Source organism: Equus przewalskii, chromosome 16 (assembly GCF_037783145.1).
Source record: "Equus przewalskii isolate Varuska chromosome 16, EquPr2, whole genome shotgun sequence".
Taxonomy (NCBI): Eukaryota; Metazoa; Chordata; class Mammalia; order Perissodactyla; family Equidae; genus Equus; species Equus przewalskii.
Window position 1 is genome coordinate 43730915 of NC_091846.1, and position 15932 is coordinate 43746846.

General features: G+C 34.4%; 1 protein-coding gene across 2 annotated transcripts in view; it reads right to left on the bottom strand.

Moving 5' to 3' along the window:
- KLHL1 (kelch like family member 1) overlaps nucleotides 1-15932 on the bottom strand; it is a 327107-nt gene that overhangs the window by 119587 nt on the left and 191588 nt on the right. For both annotated transcript variants that reach the window (XM_070578894.1, XM_008513552.2), the window contains exon 5: nucleotides 6808-7020. In XM_070578894.1, the coding sequence (XP_070434995.1) occupies nucleotides 6808-7020 (213 nt within the window). The remainder of the gene's footprint in view (nucleotides 1-6807; nucleotides 7021-15932) is intronic.

Consider the following 15932-nt stretch of genomic DNA (forward strand, 5'->3'; position numbering starts at 1 on the left):
CCTGAGCAACAAGATGGGTGGTAGTGATAGTTACTGAGAATGGCAGAAAAGAAGTCTTGGGACGTTTTTTTTTGGTGAGGAAGACTAGCCCTGAGCTAACATCTGTTGGCAATTTTCCTCCTTTTGCTTGAGGAAGATTGTCACTGAGCTAAGATCTGTGCCAATCTTCCTCTGTTTAATGTGGGATGCTGCCACAGTGTGGCTTGAGGAGTGGTGCTAGGTCTGCATCCAGGATCCGAACCTGCAAACTCTGGGCTGTTGAAGCAGAGCAAGTATGCCACTAGGCTGGGTGCAAAAATGTCTTGGGACTTTGAAACCTTCCATTTTGGACATGTGAAGTTTTGAAGAGCTATTGGATATCCAATTAGAGAAGTCAAGTAGTTAATTAGGTTTTTAAATCTATCTTTTGGCAAATTTTAGGGCTAGAGATATAAAGTCAGAATTTATAATTGACTCATATAGTATTTAAAAGTATAGAAGTAAAGACTATTGTCTATGCAGAAAATATAGTGTCCTGGAGCATTGCAACAACAAAGAGTAGAAAGAATTAGTCATGACGATTGAGTAAGAGGGACCAGATCAATTGCATCAGATGTTGGTGAGATGAAAACAAGTGAGATACAGAAAAATATGACAGCGTGGAGGTTTGATTAGTTCAAAGAACTGATTTTAGTGAATGAAGAGAGAATGATGATTATGAATAAGTAGATGTAATAAGTACAAACAATACTTACATATTTTGCCGGAAAAGGGAGCAGAGAATTGCAGCAGTTGGTAGAAAGGAATATGAGGAGCTCATTTTGTCTTAATATGTCTTAAACAACACATTTTTGTAAGTTAATTGGAAAGATCCAATATAGAATAATATTGATAATATAAAATATGGAAGGGGCCATTGCAGTAGAGGAATTTCAGTGTCAAGCAAGAAGGGATACGAACCAAAAAAAAGTGGTGGGATGGACCCTTGATTAAAGCACAGAAACGATATATTGTAGCAAAAATAAAGGACTTGAGATTGGGTTCCAACTTCTCTACTCTCTTTACTTTACCAAAGAGAGTAATGTGCATAAGTATGAGTCTGTGCATGTGCCCTTCTTTTTTTCATGTTAATACATCTTTGGTTTGACTTAAAATGTGTTGAAATCAGAAGCTTCTGTATTTTCTTAGTGTTGCAACTTTGTGAATGTAACAGCGGGTTAAATGATTATGAATCTAAATAATTTTAGAAGCAGATATTGTCTATTTCTGTTTTAAAAACAATTTTTAAGGTTTATTTTAGAGAAGAATAACGTTATTCCACAATTATTTTTTGACTCTTATAGTCTAGCGTTGTGGAGAGGACTCTCTCTTTGATGATGGCCTGGTGTAATCATTAATTAATCAGACAACAAGCTATCAGACAACAATCAGACAACAAATTCAGAACAAAAGCAAAATGAAAAAGTAACAAAGACTAGTAATGGATTGTGTTAATATGTTTGATTAATTCTTACTCTTTGGTAAGAGTTTTCTTTTGTAAACATAAAATATGTAATACACTAACCAGTGAATCTTTATGCTGACAAACTTGGAGAACTGTTGGATTTTTCAGGGAGTAGTTCACCTACGCTTGCTTTGGGGAAGTAAAATTAAACAAAACATATAAATTACTTGAGTGAAATCTACTCTGTATATCTTACACTGTGATTTATGCATGCTCTTTGTCACTTAGCTTGCTTTTCATTAGGTTTTTTAGTTGTGGCTATAATTTTTATAGACAACAGTCTTTATGTCACTGGTATCTGATCAACTGTCACATTTCCAGTGGCGTAAAAGGTTGAAGACCTCTCTTTTCTCATATTGCTATCACCACCATAAAGAATCTTTTGGAGTAAATTTATTACAGCTTTGCACAGAAAGAATTAATTACTGTAGAATAGAGTTGGCATCTGTTTCCATAAGTTAAACTCTCCAGTCTACTTGTTATTTTGTTATTTTGATTATTAGATTAAATCATATTCCTCTAAACCCAGGCAACATTTTGTTATCCATTGCAAATTTTTTTCCTCTCACATTTTGTTACAGAAAATAAATGTTCATCAGCATAAACACACACACACATTCCTATGTATTTCTCTTAAGAGTGAGTAGATATACTTGTTAGAAAGCTGTGAGAAATCTTTCTCCTTGTTGTCTCAAAAGAGATAAACAATACCAGTTCGAAGACATGAAGCAAAATTTATCTGTATATTTCCAATCTTTCAAATAGTCCCTGGCGGTGATAAAACTGAATTTCCCTGAAGACCATTGGCTTGATTATATATTGGATTGTATTCTCTTGATTTTTAGAGCAGCATGCTTCTACTTTCTAGGCCCATCATTAGAAAATAATGCGGCAAAAGTACGTACTTACGTATACTTTTAAAATACATATATAATAAATAAATATTTAAGGATCTATTACAAAGATACCTCTTATAACAGCAGTTAAAACCAGTGGAAACTACACAAAATGTTAAAGCATGTTGTTTATTGCATAGCAACATGTTCTTTTGTTGCATCTTTGAAAGACGAAATAAAGTGAGTAAATCAAATTTGAGCAGCCTCCTTGTAATATATATGTATATATACTTATGTTTATAATCATTCACTCTCTAAAATGAAATTTCCAGTTTTTTCCAGATCTGTAGAAATTTTTAAACCTCTGGCTCTGGGTATTGAGGAAAACCATGGAAACTACTATGCAAAATTCTATTCCTCGTTCATTTAAAAAATTCATAGAAGTCATTCACCGTTTCTTAGATTATAACTAAATTATGTATTTCTTTCATTTTGCCTTTTCCATTGGTCTATTCTATATCAAAGTCAATTGAATTTATTTCAGCATTAGCTATTAAATTTCAGTAGAGGATAAAATAGACATTGTTGCCTCTGAGTCTTTTTATGTCTTTACTTCTATTCTTTTCTGAAGCTCATTTTGTGTACCACTGTTCTCAACTGAAAGCCATATTCCAAACCAAATCCAACTAAATCCATAATGCAAAACAAAATTTACATCTTCATTATGTTTTTCTATACCAAATTACCATAATTTATACTTCATTGTAACATATGTTAATTTATAAATAATAGAGAATATCAGGATAGATTTTCTCTAATGAACTTAAGAAATAACTAAACACAGATACACATAATAGGCCTTGTAAGAAAAAACATGAGAATGCAGATTGTGAGAAATGATTAAACTGAAATCTGCCTAAATTAAGTTTGTCACTTGGCTCCCGATTATAGAGAAGACTCTCACTGTAATCTAAATTTATTCTTTGGCCCTAATTAATCTTTTAACATATTTTCTTTGTTGACAGAGTGTCATCTTTATTTTTCTTTTTTTTGCTCTAAAATTTTTTCCATACCTTTACTAAATAGAAACATAGAAACTCATAGCTGTAAAAGTACTTATGAGTTAATTAATTTAACTTAATTTTGGAAGCATATATTTTCTGTATATTAATATTTTTGTCTTAAACATCTCGAAATCTTCTTTGCCTTTTCTCCCTGGCTTGATCAGTACTTTGCTGTGTTTCACTTAACAATATTATAAGTAGCTTACAACCGCTTTTCCAAACGTTGTTCTCTTACTCACCCAAAATCTGTCATTTACCTGTGTAGGAATTAGCTTACAAAAACACAAACTAAATTCTTCTCTCAAGTCTCCTTAGAAAAATGTAGACCCTCCTTTAAATATTGGGAGTACTTTAAAATATAATATTGTGTTTTGTTGCATGACAATTAAACATCAGGTAGTTATATATTATATGCAACATATTATATAAAACATTATATATTGCATGTAATTTATTACATATATAGTATAATTACACACACACAGACAGTGTATATCCACAAATCACTTAAAAGTTATAAAAGACCTAGACATTAAGCACCATAAGAATTAGGGACAAAAATCTATATTTAATGGCTCTGTGGGTCAAGGAAAAAGTGTTTCCTGATCATAATAATGGCTTCTCTTACGGACCCTAACATGCTTAGCAGCTTGAAAGTTCATATAAAAGGCTGGAAAATCCCAGATTCTATTAAACTCTTTTTAAACTCTGGTTGGACATTGAGGTAAATATGAAACCAACTGCAGAAATAAATTTTGCACTCATTTCCCCTGTGGAAGAGGAACCACATTAGTGTGAGATATGACTAGAGTAAAATCTGAGCTCTACAGCTTAATAGAAAGATGACTATTGTGCTGATTCTCTATTAGCTCATTTGTCAAATGGTAGTAATATTTACTACATAGGGCTATTGTAGAAATTAAATGAGATAAGATGTATTATGTTTGGTAACTAAAGAAAGAAATAAATGCATCTTAGTTCTTATTCCCTACTCTTCTTTCTTTCTCAGTGTTTTTATCAGAACCTTCATAATTGCTGTATTCAGGACATTTTAATGATCTTCCAGTTTAGAGAGCAAACAATGAAATAACGCAGACTCATAGTAGAAATTACTCTGTGTATGTTCATATCTGGCGAGCCCAGATTTGCAGGAAAACTGGAGTTTTCATTAGTTCTATGACTTTTGAAAAATCAATTAACCTCTTTGAACCTGTTTTTCCCTCTTTATAATATAATTGATAATTCCTACCTTGCAGCTGTGTTTTTAAGATTAGAAATATTTTATGGAACATGCTTATAATGACATGTGCTTCATTAATATTAGTTCTGGAAGTAACAGCCCCTCCTATATCCAAAGACATTTTATGAAAGGAAAATGTGTTTTACTCTTTCCTCCTGTACCTGTGTTGCTTGAAAGTATATACAAAATTATGCTTGTAATGCTCCCAGTTTGAGAGATGAGGAATGGAGAATAGAGACATGCTGTATTTATGTCTATTGGACACGGTAATGAGAGTTAACTTAAAAGCATTTCTCTGGTTAGTTACACCAAAGGAAAATAATATTTTACTTTCTAATGTTAATAAATATTGTTTCACTAAGCAAGATGAAGCAGCTGAACCAATAAGAATTAAAAACCCATGTGTAATGTGTAGCCTTAGGAACAAATAAGCCAATAGAATGTACATCTCTGTTCTGACATAACAGTTTAGATGAGATGTACAGTTAAGAGCATCTCCTATTTTTGATGACAGAAGAGTAGGGTAAGAGGGCATGAAGGAAAGGCATATCATGAAAAGATGGAGCCCTAGTCACATACCTGGTATGTGTCCTCCTATTTATGGAGATTTTTATGCACCAGTTTAACTCCAAGCTCCCCACATTTCAACAATCAGTTGAAATGAGTGGTCAGAGTCAAAGAGACCAGTTGCCACAGCATCTGTCATTGGCTAATGTCTACCTACATATTATTGGCTAATAATGATCATTGGCCATTTATATCTTGAGAGAGGATCCCCAGGTTCTGAGAATATCTGGCAACAGAACTTAGGGTAGAAAATTCAGGAAAATCCAGTGCTTGGCTTCACCATTTATTCTTTGTCAAGTTACCTAAATGCATGTTTCCCTTCCTTTTGTAAGAGCGTGGTGTTAAGATAAGCTTGTATAATTTGTTTAGGCAGGACTTCATAAATTCTTCCTCTCTGCTTTTACTCTTGTATTCATTTGAGCAGCCAAATGAAACACAATTGTTACTTTATTTATAAAGCTTCATTCATTTCCCAATTTTAGTATAGTTTTTTTAACTTTCCAATTTTAATATATGACCATAACTCTCATTTCTTCACTTGTTATTAACATGTCATAACTTGCTTATCATTCTCTCCTGATATTCTAACTTTCTTTCTTACCTTCTTAGTCATATATGCATTAGGGGAAGTGTTGATGGTGGTTTGGATCGAAAAGAAGGATCAGGTGAATGTTATAGGGCTCCCGCATCTCCCCATGCAAAATGTATGCACACACATTTGAATCTATCTTTTCACAGATCAGAGCCAATTTGAAGGTTCTTTTTGTATAGCCTGAAAAGCCAGCAAGCCCAGGCTCACCATGCTGTGCATGCATAAGTTTACAACATTACTAATTTGTTTAAAGACACAAGACTCCAAATCAGGGAAAAATAGTTACTCTCCTTCTTACAAGCCGAGAGAATCTGGTGTTTTTATCAATTCACTTGTGTCCTACATAACTCATCGACAAAATGAAGTGGTTGGTTCACTTGGTGTCTGGATTCTCTGTAGCATCAATTATCAACGATTCCATAATTCCAATTTCTAAATGCTATTACTTCCTAACTATATACCATTCAGCAATATATCTTATCCCTCTGTAGAAGTTTGACATTCCATTCATTGAGCCTTAAAAAATACCCTAGGGTTGGCCACAGAGTATGTATTTGCATCAGAGAATGATCATCTTATTGTATATTCCGATAGATAGATAGATAGATAGATAGATAGATAGATAGATCAATCTCAAAAGTAGGGAATTAATAACTGCAACATTTAAAAAATCTTCCAGATACTCTATTGAGATTAAGTACTTTACATATATTATCTAATTTGATCCTCACAAAACTTTTGCATCGTAGTACAAATTTATTTGATAGACAAAGAAATTGAATATCAGGGAAATTTAGCGACATTCTCCTAGTCAAATGACCTTGAGTCCATAAGTGGCAGAGATGTGATTCAGATCCCTGACTCAACACCCATCATTTCTCCACCATCAAATTTACCTTAAAAAGAGTATTTGACTAAAAGTAAAAGCAGAAATGTGAGCAGATAATAAGTGGGTTGTGATGTTACTTTTAATATAAGATTTTTCAGCACCTTGGAGCATTTAAAACAGCATCATGTGTAATTACCTGTGGTGGAAGCAGTGGCAGTCGTATAAAGGCAAGAAGCATGCTCAAGTCATTGCATCTCCTCTGCATGTCATACTTGACCCACATCATCAGTGCATGGAAGATGGTTTCTTCATCGGGGACATTTACATCATCACTGGCCAGGAGTTTATGGAGCTCCTCAGCTGGAAGCAGTAAAAACTCTTGATTTCTTATAACTTCCATTATGTTTTCCTGTGGGGAGAAAACATGTTGGCATAAAGTCGGCTTCACTTTTATTTAGCTAGCAAAGCATCTCGGAAAGATATGAGAAAAGTAGTCAATAACCTTTGTTCTCATTATAACATAATCCTTGAGACTTAATCCTTCAGAAACTAGAAGCTGTTAAGATGAAAGCATTGTAATTGTAATTGAAGTGTAAATGTATCCCAGACAGCACAGATCTTGTAATAACTGGAGGATTATAATGTTGAGCTTTGTTATGCAGGCAGAATATACTAAGTGATTAAATGTTCAAGTTTCGAGTGGACTGCTATGTAAGATTTGGTGAATATGAAAAGAATAGCATTTCAAATCTTTTAAAGCTTGACTATATATACATGAATCAGAAAGTGGGAATAAAATTATACAGAGAAATAGAACACTGTAAGATACATCGTTGTTTATTCAGAAGGGAAAAAATAAGACAGGTAAGCTAAAGAAGTCACACAATCCCATATGTGCCACCCTTTCATTCTCTCTCATACCTCCCTCCCTTTGTGACAATTTCTCTGGCTTAATTCAGGTTTCCATTTATTTTCTTCCAGATTGCTGCCATAATCTCCTAATTACTCTGCCTGACTAAACTGCGCTTCTCTAGTGTACCTCTATCATAATGCTACGATGATATTTCTAAAACATAAACGTGCTCATGGTATTACTCTGAAGTTTTCATTATGTTTTATTTGTTTATTTTTTTGGTCCCCCCCCCCTTGTCTTTTGGTTCAAATCTCTTGGTTAAGCATTCGGTCTTCATGTTCTGACCTCTTCCTGACTTTAATACTTCATTTCCTACCTTATTTGCATTCCAATCACTTACTTTGCTTTCAATTGGCCATGCTGTTTGACATGTCCTCCCTCACACACTCCATGGCCTAAAATGAATTTTGCCCATCTTGTTCTCCTAATTTCTGTCATTTTTCCAGACTCAATGCAAAAACCACCTGTTATATATGGGCTTCTTGAGCCCTGTTTTCCCTCTCATTTGATCTGGCTGCCCCATCCACTATACGTACACAGTGCATGTTATTCATATCTCCAAGACAGCAGTTAACAAATTGCAGCCTAATCTTTGGTGCACTTAAGGGTCTCCTTACAAACTTTAAGCCCCTTGAGACAAAGACTTTGACATTTGACTATGCATATCTAAATACTGCAACATAGCAGGTGAATAGTATATATTCAGGATCTTTGTAGGGAAAAATAAAATTTTGGCAATAGTATATAGAGCAGCGCAATGTTTTTCAAGCACATTTGAAAAACTGTTTGTCAAAATCCTTCTCCTATTTTAGCAGAAAGCCTTCTGCAGTTGATGCATAGTTAGAGAAGACAAAGGTCCGACTGTTTGGCTTCTCTTTTGTTCCACCTCCTCTCAGGTCTCCTGAGACAACTTCAAGGAAGATATAACTAAGGCTTCTTAGATCACAGTTTTAAAGCCACGGTTTTGATAGACATCTCAATAGAATGTTTATTTTAGGATAAAACCTGAAGTAGGGTGGCAGTAGACCTCTTCCCCAAAAGGCATTGAGACTATGCTAAAACAGAGTAGAATATTCAGCAAGTGCCCATTAATCAGCAGGTCACAGCAGATGCAAACCTGTTTTCTGAGAGAGACCTGACCCATGTTATGAGCGTATCCTTGGAACTGAATCCCAAGCTTGAATTGCCTTCAGCTTTCACAACAGAATGTCAATTTTACTTTTTTTGAGATCATCTGTCATATTTATTTACCTTTAATTGCCATCACAGAATAGTTGATTTCCTGGAAATTGTTTTGTCCCCTGTGCCTAATATAGTGCTGTCCAATACCTATTTACTGAATGAACCAATCGAGCGTTCTGAGATTTATTGTCACCAAATTTCTCTAAGGAGCCACAGTGAGATAAAGATGTTTTTTGAAGAATCTTTGAAAGGCTTTTTTTTCCATCTGCTTTTCTATTTGTCATGTACTTTAATCAAAAATCTATGCCTGTACTAAACTACACACAGAATTGTATAGGTAGACCATCAGGATATAGGGAGGGGTACTATAAAAAAGCAGCTCTATGAAACTTTTAGGGTTGTCCATCATAAAGATATTGTTCAACACATATTTCACTATATTTTACAGTGCCCTCTTTATAATGACCCTTGGGAGAAATTTCTTTCAGGTTTTAGTGGCAGGAATAATTGCACTTCTCCTGAGTAAATTGGTTTGCTTTTCTCATGGATGCTGTAAATTATGAAATTGATCAGATTTCTCTTTTAATTTGGTCTCTAGAAAACTTAGAGTCAAATTGAAATCTATCTGAGAGGAAGCTAGAGCCTTTTATAGTTTGATTTCTTTTTCAGACAGCTTTGATAATAGTTTCATTTAATAAAGCTACAGTAGATATTCTTTTTTTTCTTTTATTCCTGCATCTAGTTTAGAGCATATTCTTATGATTTTGTATCTTTGTAACTCATACTACATTCTTGGTTAACAAGCACAGTTGTTTATGAACACTGATATAAATAAACTGGACATTAGGAACTAGTATCAGATAGTACTGTACCCATCATACTGGCCCATATATTATGTTCTTTATTACTATTATTATCATTAATACTATGTATTTTGAAGTTCTGAAGTTCTCTTTGCTCTTTTTTTTCCTCCATTAAGTCTCCTTTTAATGATACCCTGCCTACTATTTTCCTATGTTTCTTTCCATGTAGATGCTGGAAATTAATTTAGTTTCATTATGTTTTATTCACCAAAGAAGAAAAAAAATACCAATTCAGCCTCTTTTCCTGACACAGCTTGTGCACCCCAGCTAACTCCTTGTCATCTGAGAAGATCAAGTAATGAGAGGCATCTAAACTCTTTGGCCTGTGTATCTTTTGTATGATACTTTTTTTTAAGTTTATTCAATCATTTACTCTACATAGATTTATTGGAAACCTAACATATAGTCCTGGATAATTATAGTGAAGAGAACAAAAGGGATATGTGTCAAAAAGCTTGCCATACATGGGCCACCTACAAAATGTGCAGTGGCTAGAAAATGACTGTTGTCAGCTCTGTAGAGGCAAGTTTTTCAAACAGACCTAAAATATTAGGTAGGAATGTAAATTAGAAAATGGGAAATGGAAAGATATCTTATTTTGGCCAGGAGAAATCATATAAACAAGGACATAATAGCAGGTAATATAGTATGAAGTGCCACATTTGGTACGTCAACTTGATTGAGAATGAACACAGAAAAATTCTGGGAAATGACATTGAAAGGGTCATTTAGACCATATAATGGCACAGATTTATTCTAAAACTTTGAGAATCTCTCCATTAAATGGGAGTATATGTATACATGCATCTTTTACACATAGATTGAAATATTTATTATAAAGAAAGATTTTAGAATCAAATTTAAGTTGCCACTACGTAAGACACAATAATCCTTGTGAATTACGTAAAGACTAAATTCTACTATCTACTTTTGTTGCTTTGTAATATTTTAAAATAATTTTTATAGCTATAAAAATTTACAGTTTTGTCTTATTCTAAATAGAATTTTCTTACCATTTTTAAAAATTATTTCCTGAATTTGACATAAACATATTTTCTAGTATTCATTTCTCCCTCTCTCTTAATTCTATTATTGTTTTTCCCTCATCTTATTATTGGTAATATATCAATAAGTAGTAATTCATTTGAAATTCCATTAGAAATTCATTTCTCTACATCATTTTAAAAGTTAGCTAACAATTGATGGTAACATCCTGTTAAGCAGAATATAAATAAATCTCTTCAATTATCGCATTTTAGTTATTGATTTAGTTTAAAATATGAATATTAGGCTGTAGTAAAATATTTTACTAATATTTAAATAACTTTACCATGAACTGTAACGCTGTTTACTTCATTAACAGCTACTACCAAAGCAACACATTGTACACTAGTGCGGTTGACTCAAGGAAACCTGTCTGTGGAAGGCTACTGAGTTGAGACCTATGTCTCACCATCTTGTACTTTGTGACCAGCGGTGACAGGAACCTCCTAATCACTGTTTTAAGTGTTATGATGGGAATGTCATTCTTTTGCCAGACCACCACCAAATCCGTGGCTTCATTCCAAATCACCAGAGGATATAGAATGTGTTTAACTGCCCATTTAAACTGTTACCGGTTAGAAAGATGAACACTTAGGTGGCTCATACTGTCAAATAAATGGAAAACTGAAAGGTAAGCCTGGGAATTGGCTACATGCTCTGGTTGAGGCTCATTATGGAAATATGAAAAATATAAACTTTTGGTCTAACTCATAGAATTATAAAATATGATTCCTTAAGCATCCTTTGCAAGTAAGATTTGAGAGATTCTGATCTATGCATGATTCTACTATTGTCAGGAGCAAGTTTGAAACCTGCATCTCTGGACCTCTGAAGCAGAGTCTTTTCTGTTACATCATGTACTGGATTGAATAGCATCTCCCCAAACTTCATGTCCATTTGGAACCTCAGAATGTGACCTTATTTGGAAATAGGGTCATTGCAGATGTAACTAGTTAAGCCAAGGTCATACTAGATTAGAGTGAGTCCTAATCCAATGAGTGGTGTGCTTATAAGAGAAAAATTTGGAGGGACAGACACGCAGAGAGGAGAAGTTCATGTGAAGACAGTGGTGACACAGAGAGAAGAAGGCCTCATGAAGGTGGAGGGACAGAGACAAAAGTTATGCTGCTACAAACCAGTAAATGCCAAGGATTGCCAAGAACCACCAGAAGCTGGAAAAGGCGAGGAAGGATTCCTTTCCTAGAAACTTCCAAGAGAACATGGCCCTGCTGACATCTTGATTTCAGACTTTTAAGCTCCAGAATTGTAGGAGAATAAATTTCTGTTGTTTTAAGCTATTGAGTTTTTGGTACTTTGTTATGGCCACCTCAGGAAAATAATATGCATCATAAGAGGAATTAAAATAATAGATATGTTAAAAAACTTTCACATAAACCTACAAAAGTATGACAATTATTCCCAATCTTTTAAATGATAATTTCTAGCTTCTTTATTTTATAGAATGATGCCTTTAAGAAATATTAGATTTCCATGACCCAAAGAAGTGTTGGGGCCAGAAAAAAAGTGGTCTAATCTCAGGATCAACACCCCTTTATATTTTTTCCTATTGCCTCTAGAATTTAAACTTTCTAAAAATGCAGGGTGGGGAAAAGCACCTCTCTGAGTTATCAAGGGCTTCTTGGAAAACTTCACCTTAAAGGTGCTACACTGACATATTTCTGTCAAGACTCTAACCTTTTCAGGGTAAAAGCAATTTTCCTAGGCTTTTGATTATTTGCCCTGCCTGAATTTTTAATTCCTGTTTCTAAGTTGCTGCTGAACACCACCTCAGAGTTCAAAGGGAACAGAGACTCATTAAGAGATAGTCACACCTTGTTATTGTACAGACAAGAATGCTGAGGCTCAGAGGGGCTCATGTATGGTCATACTGTTAGTCAAGAGGAGGCTGGGATCAGGAGTTCAGCTTCTTGTCCTTAAATTTATGACACTTCCTATTACACTTCCTGGGCTAGCTATACTTCGGTTAATTTCCTTCTGGTTCTCCTCTGCCTCACTAGTTTGGACTGACTTTGACCTATGCAACATGCACGCACTCTGATTCTTGAGCGCTCACCTGGATCTTGTTTCTACTTCTTTCTTGATATATCTACTTCTTTCACGTGGCATGGTGATTACAGGAATTGACTTGGGAGAGGTGGCCAGGATTTAGATCCCAACCCAGCTACTCACTGGCTGTGTGACATTAGGAAGTTGGGCCCCTTATTTGTAAATGAGGATAAAAATAATATCCAGCGTAAAGCACTGTTGTGAAGATTAAATTAAATGTACTGTTCTTAGAGAAGTATCTGACACCTAGCAAGTTTATTTGAATGTTAGACTTTACTATTCTGTGTCTGACTCTACCTTTCACTTTAGCATCCTCTTGCTAGCCGTATTGTTTACATTCACACTTCATTATTATTTATATTTTCTTTCCTGATTATTCAGCCAATGCAATTTTATTGATTTTTCTTCTTTTTTATGCTTAGCATGTACTAAGCATGCCAGGGATACAAAGACAAAAAAAAAAAAAGAGGTTTTGGCCCCTAAGAAATTCACTTTCTAATGAGGGGGACAATATGATGTTATAAGAGTAATACATTTTGTGATAAGAGAGAAAAATGAGGGATTTAATGGAGTCCAAGGGCTGAGACTACAAGTAGAAAAAAGGAGGCCCAGGAGGAGTTTTATTTAGGAGATATATGCCTTTTCTCTCCGGAACAACAATTCTCAAGACAAGGAAACATTGCTCATAGAATCATAGATTCGGAGAGTACTGAAGAAATGTTGATGTCATCTGGTTCAATTCTCATATTATCACCTAGCAGGATTATAAAATGAGAATTTCTGCGACTTCACATAATCTCGAATAGCAAATGATCTTTGAAGTCACTTAATTTAATATATACCATATTTACTTTTTCTGTGCAATGCTTACCCAGTGATTATTTTCACTGATGGGGAACCCATGACCCCATAAGAAAGCCCATATCATTGCTGAATAGCTGTCAGAAAATAGTCCTTATTTTGAAGTAAAATTTGCCTTCTTATAATTTTCTTACATTAATTGCAGGGAAATATCTTGTTATTCTATTGATCAGCTTTACAAATACTTGAAGATTAATCTTTTTTTTCACTTACGTGCTATGTTTCAAAGGTTAAAAGAATTACCATTCTTCAATCTCTATAAAGGATCTTAGTCTTCAAAACCAGAAAAGGATGCTACAGTAGAAGATACAATTTTCACTGAATTTCCCTGAAATATTTTCTTTCTTTTCCTTACTTCTTCAGTAATGAAAACAAATTGTTTAAAAGTAACCATTTTCACAAACTCTCTGTTGCTTATTCACATACATCTTTTTATCTTTCCCAAGACATTTTCTTTTTTTTAAGATTTTATTTTTCCTTTTTCTCCCAAAGCCCCCCAGTACATAGTTGTATATTTTCAGTTGTGGGTGCTTCTAGTTGTGGCATGTGGGACGCCGCCTCAGCATGGCTGGATGAGCAGTGCCATGCCTGCGCCCTGGATTTGAACTGGCGAAACCCTGGGCTGCTGAAGCGGAGCACGTGAACTTCACCACTGGGCCAAGGGGAGGGCCCCAGACATTTTCTAAATAAAGGCAGGAAAAACAAATATGAAGCAATCACTCTATAGAAACCTCATTATACTGATGATCTAGTTGTACAATTCCGTGTGAGGTTTAATACAGGCAGTACACAAAATGGATATCGCGTGTGTTTTGATATCATATGTATATATATCTTCTTCTGAGTTTTCCTCAGCTACAGAAGAACAACTTAGGTTCAAATCTGCCAGACAAAAGTGAATGACTGCCAGTATTCTTTATTAATTCTTCACCATTCACTAAGTGTAGTTACTTGATTGGTAGAAACTTTTTTCTTTCAAAATATTAGAGTGTAAGCTTTAAAAAGAAGCATTTTATAATATCATAAAACTGTATCCAGTACCAGAAATAATATCTGATGATCATCTTTCAAGATTTTCATATGGGAGGAAAGATAATTTTGTTATTTTAGGTGCCTTAAAAAATATATGAGTCTATGACTGGAAGAGTTTTCTGAGAAAACGTTGCTAAAGAGTTAAGATGAGTTAGAAATTATAGTGGAAAGATTTCTTCTTATTTTTCAGTGAAAAGGTTTGGAAAAATATCCCAATTCTAATACTTCCTGTTCATGATTCCCCAGTAAAGTCACTTTACTCTAAGCTATCGTCTCCTCATCTTGAAAATGGGCTCTATAACAACACTTAGCCTACAAACTTTTTCTGATTTGTTCTCAAGCACAACTGAGGTTAGAAGAAAATAATTCCTACACTTCACAGTGTTATTCAAAGTATATGCAATTATGTTGGGGCAGTTCTTTAAGCCTTGTCATAATTTGATCTGCTTCTGACACTGGAGATGTATTTTTCCAAAGTTTTAATACGTGATACATATTATCTACTAATGTAGGAAAAAGGAGCACACAAAAATCATTTATGCCGTTTGCTACCAAGAAAAATGGCTGGTCAGGTAAATAGTTCTACTTCCACTTTTTGGTTTAACAGAAAATTAACTATTCTCAAACATGTAATTGCCTTGCAAACTGTGTAACACTATGCATGTGTAAATTATCATAGTAGTAGTATTGATTTTTATAATTATTAATATTAGGCACACTTTCTCCTCTCTAGAGCCCAAACCTATCCCTTCCCCCTTCTTTCATAAGTTGTTCCACATCAGCATTTGCCAGGCTTCTTTTAGGTGTCTTATAGAAATCATTGAGAATGGCAGCAGCTGGAAAAGTTAGGAGGAAAGTGAAAACCTCTGCACAGTCTTTATGAAAGCCACATGTTTGTGCCAGCCCCTGGGAGAAATGGTATGAGTGCCAATGAAATCAGGCGACGATAGCATAACTAGGTATTCAAAGTTGTTTCTTTTCATTACAGCAAAGAGTCTGAGACACCTGACCACATGCACTTTTTCTTAAAGGAGTTACAATCCTTGATGAAAGCACAAAAATAACGATCCTCCACAACTTTATGAGAAAAAGAAGATTTTAATGCAAGATAATATTTCTGTCTTCCCTGCAGAAAATTGACTTTTAGAATCTACTTTGATGTGTAAAAATGTATATTTTATCAGGTAGCTCTCATTCTGTACTCACAGGAAATTGTAAGACAGTTTATCCCTTATGTTAACAGAAAACAATTTTTTTTCAGAACCAAAAAGATTGTTTTGTTAACCTAGATTTATATAGTCTTTTGTTCTTAAGCTTGTAAGCATAAGTGATATATCAGGGAAGTCTGTATATGCATGA